The sequence below is a fragment of the Oryzias melastigma genome, linkage group LG15, assembly GCF_002922805.2.
Source record: "Oryzias melastigma strain HK-1 linkage group LG15, ASM292280v2, whole genome shotgun sequence".
NCBI classification, from domain to species: Eukaryota; Metazoa; Chordata; class Actinopteri; order Beloniformes; family Adrianichthyidae; genus Oryzias; species Oryzias melastigma.
The window spans coordinates 1,560,560-1,567,457 of NC_050526.1; the positions used below are offsets into that span (position 1 = coordinate 1,560,560).

The following is a 6,898-nucleotide window of genomic DNA, read 5'->3' on the forward strand; positions in this document are numbered from 1 at the left end:
CTTCTGTAAAACTGGTATTTTCTAAATATAATATAAACGTGAATCGTATCTCATATTTTATTATCAGTGCATGAAACAGTGGAGAGTCTGTCGGCTCATATTAGCTTGTAGCATGTGCTGCTACATGAGAAGATCTGTCTCAATAATTCTGTTTGATGAGGAAAACTCCCAGTTTGGTCTGTAGACAGCAGCTGTATTGTTCTTTAAAGGTTCTTCTTTGGTTTCCTCACTGGATCTTTTCTACCAGAAAAAAAAATCCAAATACATTTTATTGTTTGGGGTTGTTAGCTTTTTAGCTTTGGGCTACTAATTTAGCAGTCCAGGTAGCTGTGCAGGTAGCTGCTTTAACCCTTGTGCCCTCTTATGGGGTCCAGATGACCCCCCCCCCAAGACGGATGTTGGGAACAGAATCCGGCAGCCGTCAACAATAAAACGACCTTCAGGATCAGCAAATAAACTAAAGAGAAATAAAGTTAGCACATGTATTTCTTTTTTCTGTCTGTGGCCTGGTACCAAGTGACCCACGAACTGGTATCGGTCCACAATTTGGTGGTTGGGACCCCTGTCATAGACTACACCGCCGGTTAATGGTATAAATGTTTCCAAGAGCCTGAGATTTTCCATGTAACCTGCAAAGACCTGTAGAAGTCCTTTTTGTTTAAGGGCATCAATTGCTTGAAACGTCCCGTTGTGGACAGATGAGTGATAGTCAGTCAGCCCCCCCTTGCTAAACTAGTTCATAAATCTGCCGTCATCTTTATTTGAGATAAATTCAGTCGTATGCTCACAATCTTAGCGGCTGGATGACTCAGATAGCTGAGTTTGACCTGCGTTTGATTCTCAGGGTACACAATGAGTTCCTTCTAGTGTGGGCACTGAGGCAAGTCTCTTCTTCCTCCTGTCTACGAATGTATCCACAAGGGGGTTCAAGTCTGGCCGGTCCCCAGCCTTGATATAATACAGAGCTGCTTCAGGAAGGGCATCCAAACTCTGCCAAGCCACCAGTGAAACTCACTGAATCAGCTGATTGCCACAGTGATCCCTGACAGGAAAATGTGTCTGACCTGGCCCCCTTTTGATACGAGTCAACTTGTTCTTATTCTTAAAAATCTAAGGATCAGCTCCTCACCTGTATCCAGGACCTGATGTTGACTGAGGGATTACTAAACTCTTTCTGTCTTTAAAGACCCACTCCAATGACTATCCTGTTTTTGGTGCTTACACCAGCTCGCACCGTGGACATGGTGATGTCAGCAAGCTGTGCAGATCTGTCTTGGTGTTGTCTGAGTGCTTCTGACTGCTCTTTTTTCTGACAGCTTGTACAAGTAAAAGTAAAAGCAAAGAAAAAAAAGTGGTTTGTTTTCAAATACGTTTTGCTTTTCTGTCCACACAGACAGGAGTGGCCTCATCTGAGCCAGACAGGATTCCTAAGAAGTCCAGAAAAAGGACGAAGAGCTCAGCGGATCAGACTGGATCTCAATCTCAGAACAGTAAAAGTAGTTCAGGTGATCTTCCTAACAGAACTGCCTTTCATCTGGCCTCACCTGTGGCATAATAACTTTGTTTTGAAATGTTCAAATTCAGAACACTGTATTTTGTTCTTTCAGCTAAGTGGAAGCCTTCAGAGCTGCAGCATCCTTCTGTGACATTTGAGGACGTGGGGGGAAATGAGGAGGCCTTAACAGTGAGTTTGTCTGCAGAAACATCCCATGTAGGAGGGAATTGTATGTAGCTAGAATTTGGACTTTCATTTTATACCTGTAGCTCATGTAAATTAGGTTTTGTAACTTGCACACATTTTAAAAATACAAGCTTCGAGTTCCAGGCTACAGGAATAAAACAAAATCTACAAAACATTTTCAGTGCCTGCTGATCGGGGCTCTGAAACTGTCCCTCAGGAGGGGTTGGACTATATGGTTAGAGGCGGCCAAGCCCAACCTCTAAAAACAAGCCCACAGCAACATTCCTCCTCTACCAAACTTCACACTCGGTCTACAATGTCCCGTTCTCCTACAACCTCCAAACCCAGACTGGCCCATCAGATGGAAAAGCGTGATTCAACACTCCAGAGAAGGCACCCCCCACCCCCGGTACTGTCCGTGGGATAATCTGAGGTCACATGAAGTTTGGAGCTCTGTAGTGATTGACTGTGCAGAAAGTCGATGACCTCTTTGTAGTATGAGCTTCAGCATCCTGACCTTTCCCTGTTGTTCCCAAACTCTTCCACGTTATTCTGAGAGAGCTGACTGTTGACTGGAAGGTTTAGGAATGAGGAGATTTCACGACTGGATTTGTTGCACAGGTGGAATTCCCTGATCTCCTGAGAGGAGAACATTCTGTCACAAATGTTTGTAAAAACACTGAGAGCTTGATTTTATACACCTGTGGCCAGACCAAGTTGTTGGGACACCTGATTCTGATCATTTGGATGGAGGGTATGTGAGAGTTACATGTAGGGATGAGTTATTAAAAACGATTCATCAATTTGAATCAGTTTAAGCTTCATAGATCAATAATCGATTTACAAAAGATATAAATCAATTTAGCAAATAAAGCTTAAGTCTGCTAACTTGATGCTAAGGTTTAATGGAATTTCCCATAGGACGGCTAATGCTAACACTCAGTCAACCTAAACATACATTACTGACTAAATGAACATCTTTATAAACTCACACACATGAATTTTTGGAACTCTTTTAAGGAAATATTTTTAAAGTAAACATTTGTGGTCTAAAATACTGTTTTTTTTTTGTTCATTAAAAAACTTTCTTTCTACTTTTTGAAAAAAAGTGTAATTCTATAAGGTGATCGCCATCTAGTGTCCAAACTGAAACGTCCTCCAGGAGAAGCAGAACAATGTTTCCAATGTTAATGATCTGAACATTTTAGTTAGAACTTCTCCTTTAGAGAATCCATGTAACTCTGGATGATATTAACAATCTCATTATTTCACTGATACATTTACAGTATGTGAACTGGATCAGATTAATGTAAATATATTCAAATCATATAGTAGATTATTAATGTATTTTTAAACAAATGTGATTAAATTTGTGAACTCAAAATCAAATTGAGTCGAATTGAAGGATCAAAAGAACCGAAAAAAAATCTGAATCGAATCGATCCAGGCTCTGGTAAATTGAATCGATTGATACCCAGCCCAAGTTATATGTACTGTGTGAATGTAATTCTTTATAATTGAGACGGTGCAGAGCCACCATGATTGGATGAAGGTTCCAGCAACAGGATTGGTTGGACAAATTTGCCATTCATTGGTTTTTCCAGGCATGAAAATATGGTAAAACATGTTTTGCAGGTTTTGTTTTGTGTCTGTGGCCTGGATCTTCAAACTAGTTTTAAAATGTGTGCAAGTTACAAAACAAATGTAAGCTACAGATACAAAACAAAAGTTACAAGTATAAAACTAAAGTCCCAATTCTAGCTCCACAGAATTGGGACTACAAACAGTTTTGAAGAACTATCACTAAATTTGAGCTCCTTCCAGCTCATCTCATGCACTTATGCAGATGTGTCCCTCTTCTGTAGGAGGTGTGCAAGCTTCTGATCCACATGCGCCACCCGGAGGTGTTCCAGCAGCTGGGTGTGGTTCCTCCTCGAGGTTTTCTGCTCCATGGGCCCCCAGGCTGTGGAAAAACGTTGCTGGCCCAGGCTGTGGCAGGGGTGAGGATCCTGCCAGCTTTGATCACACATTTATTTCCTGTCAGCTTTAGTCCCTGCAGTTTTTTCCAACATGGGTTAGTCTCTGAATCAAAGGTGCTCCACCAGGTCTGGTCACTTCAGTCATCTTCCTGCTGCTATGTTTCAGGAGCTGCAGCTGCCTCTGTTAAAAGTGTCTGCGCCGGAGCTGGTGTCTGGAGTGTCTGGGGAGTCTGAACAGAAGCTAAGAGAGCTGTTTGACCAGGCGGTGGTCAGTACCTGCTCCTTGTTTTCAACGGCTGTCAGACACAATTGATATGAAAAGCTGCAAAAACCCTGAATTCTTCCTATAACTACTTTTGGAATGCTGAGGTCGGGGTGAATAAAGCTCTACTGTTTGGGTCTTTTCAGTTACTAAATGCCAATATGTCCATGCTGGGAGCACCAGCTTCAAGCATATTCTCTTGAAAAGCTTTTACAAAGTTTGGTCAATACGAATTCCAGTTATGTGAGCGCAAGTTTTTGTGGACTTTAAGGTTTTGCATTAAGAATCTAGTCATTTTCAGGATTCAAAAGTCAGCAACCAATTATTATATTGTCTTTTTGAACCAGAAGTCCAAAATACTTACAATTATGGGTGAGCCAAAGTATTTATATTGCAATATATCACAATATTTAGTCCTGCGATTGATTCTCGGTGGGTTCTCACTAAGAATAGATCTTTTATTTTCATTTGAAGAGGCTGTAAAACGTTATATTCCTCATTCTTTGGTGAGATGTTCCTTTGGAGGTAGACTGGGGGGCACATTGCAAGACTGGTTGTTGCATGTATCATTCTGCCTGGCAGCTACTTGAATCATTACATTTCTGTTCTGTTGTTTGCAACAATTTTCCACTAAGTAATGGTATTACTGATCATGTTTACTATTGTTAACACTGAATTTTACAGATAATTCCAATTCAATTGGTCAGGAGGTTCAACCGTTTGAAGATTGATCATGAAGAAGATATTAATAATTGGGGTTTTTACCCGGCCAGAAATAAATGATACCAAATAAAGATACTGAAATAGATCTGTGAAAGAAAAAAGCCTGGAGCAAGATCTGTGAGATTTGCACTCCTCTGACATTTGCCTCCATGCCTCTTCCAGCTGTGAGTGTTCATGTGCTAGTGACGGTCCAATGGCAACACCTTATGCTAAAAGTGCATGACATCACAGCTTCTGAGTGAACGCCCTCTCCACAATTTGGGTATCAAGAGAGCAAAAATATTAGCTAAACTCCAAATTAGCATAAGAACCTCAGTAGATGCCAAGTTACCCTAAAAAGCTAGCATGTTGCTTGAATTTTAGCTAAATGCCAAGATAGTCTAAAATTCCTCAGTTAACTAAATTAGTCAAAAACGTTAGCCTATTGCTAAATGTTGTTTACCTTTCGGCTTATCCCATTCACGGTTGCCTGTTGCTAAAATAGAAGCTAAACTCTAAATTAACCTATAAAAGCCTCAGCAGAAAATAAATTAGCCAAATGCGTTAGCATGTTGCTAAAATATTAGCTAAACTCTAAATTAGCCTAAAGCCCCCAGTAGATGACAAATTAGCCAAATACATTAGCATGTTGCTAAAATATTAACTAAACCCTAAATTAGCCTAAAAACCACCAATAGACAACAAATTGGGCCTCGACCTCGACGAGCCGCTTTTCACCTTCAGAATCTGCTGGACTTACATTGATTGTGCTAACTGTTGAAAAGTTACAGTAAATCAAAGAATATAAACACTGGAGCTTCAGTCTTAAAGGGTAATTTTGACATTTTAAGACCTTCTCCTTCATTTCCTATGAGGCATATTTTGTTTTGTGCTTTGCAGCACTTTCTGCAGGTGTTTTATAGCTCTGCTCATGTCCTGAATTTGTTTTTGTTTTGCTTCTGACTCACAGAGCTCAAGCCCATGCATCCTGTTCATTGATGAGATCGATGCCATCACCCCAAAGCGAGAGGTTGCCTCTAAAGACATGGAGAGAAGGATGGTTGCTCAGCTTTTGACCTGCATGGATGGTAGGATGTTGTGTTTCTGCTCTGATGAGGTTTGCTCAGACTAGCCTCATGCTGGGACTCAGTGACTCGCTATGCTATAACTTAATTTGACAACTCAAAACATAGTGGCAGTCTGTGCGGCCTGTTCATGCTCAGTGTTTTAGCGTTATGCAGAAAACTACTAACAATTTGATGGTTTAATCCCCCAATCCAAACCCGTAATGTTAAGTGTGAAGGAGGGAGGCATCGGGTCCCATTTTTAGGCCCAATCTGAATTTTTCTTTCCCTTCATTTATCCCTCCAAACAGAGAGTTATGAAAAAATGTTGTCTCATATTTCAGATATCACTTTCATTTGATGATGTCAGCAATAATCGCCGGTCTGCTAGCTTTATTGTGGAGCTTCCAGGGCTTGAATATACATAACAACAGTGGTTTAATAACTTTAAAAAGGTCACGGTACAACAAAAAGTCATTACTTAATGTATATTTAAACTGAAACGTCTGTGGTTCAGAGCACACCCACATGAAGAAAAGCGCTTCTCAACGCGACGCGGTTTAAGGATCCCTTTGTATTCCTGCGCTTTGACCGTCGGATTTAAAAAATACATTTCCTGGACACAACTAGCACTTAAACTGTCCCTTCAAATGGAGGGGAAGGGAGAAGGGAAGAATTTGGATTAGACCTTAGAGTCTTTAGAATGACTCGGCCTGGATTTGAACTCATGACCTTCTAGTTTCAAGGTGGACACTCTACCACAAGGCCGCTCAGCCGTGTGGTTTGTTTAGTTCTTCGGTTATATCTTGTTTGAACTAAGTAAAGCATTCTGGGAGCTGTTCTCTGTGAAAAGAGCTGTATAAATAATGATTTACTTGAACATTTCTCCTTTCTCCAGACCTGAACAGTCTAGCAGTTACAGTCCAAGTGATGATCATTGGAGCCACCAACAGGCCGGATTCACTAGACCCGGCCCTCCGCCGCGCCGGGCGCTTTGACAGAGAAATCTCCATGGGTATCCCTGATGAGACAGCCCGCCTCAGGTAACCATGTAAAGCTGAGGTTCACACACATCCTCATGTGGGCAGATCGCTACGACACGACAACTGAAGCCACAACACGAAAACTAAAGCCACGACACGACAACTAAAGCCACAACACGACAACTAAAGCCACAACACGACAACTAAAGCCACAACACGATAACTAA

The 6,898-nt window shown here is 41.2% G+C and overlaps 1 protein-coding gene across 4 annotated transcripts in view; it reads left to right on the top strand.

The window, feature by feature from the left end:
* Positions 1 to 6,898, top strand: part of nvl (nuclear VCP like) — a 27,264-nt gene that overhangs the window by 9,135 nt on the left and 11,231 nt on the right. For all 4 annotated transcript variants that reach the window (XM_024261322.1, XM_024261323.2, XM_024261324.1 and 1 more), the window contains exons 8-13: positions 1,394 to 1,505; positions 1,608 to 1,684; positions 3,547 to 3,681; positions 3,827 to 3,928; positions 5,595 to 5,712; positions 6,587 to 6,731. In XM_024261322.1, coding sequence (XP_024117090.1) covers positions 1,394 to 1,505; positions 1,608 to 1,684; positions 3,547 to 3,681; positions 3,827 to 3,928; positions 5,595 to 5,712; positions 6,587 to 6,731 — 689 coding nt within the window. The remainder of the gene's footprint in view (positions 1 to 1,393; positions 1,506 to 1,607; positions 1,685 to 3,546; positions 3,682 to 3,826; positions 3,929 to 5,594; positions 5,713 to 6,586; positions 6,732 to 6,898) is intronic.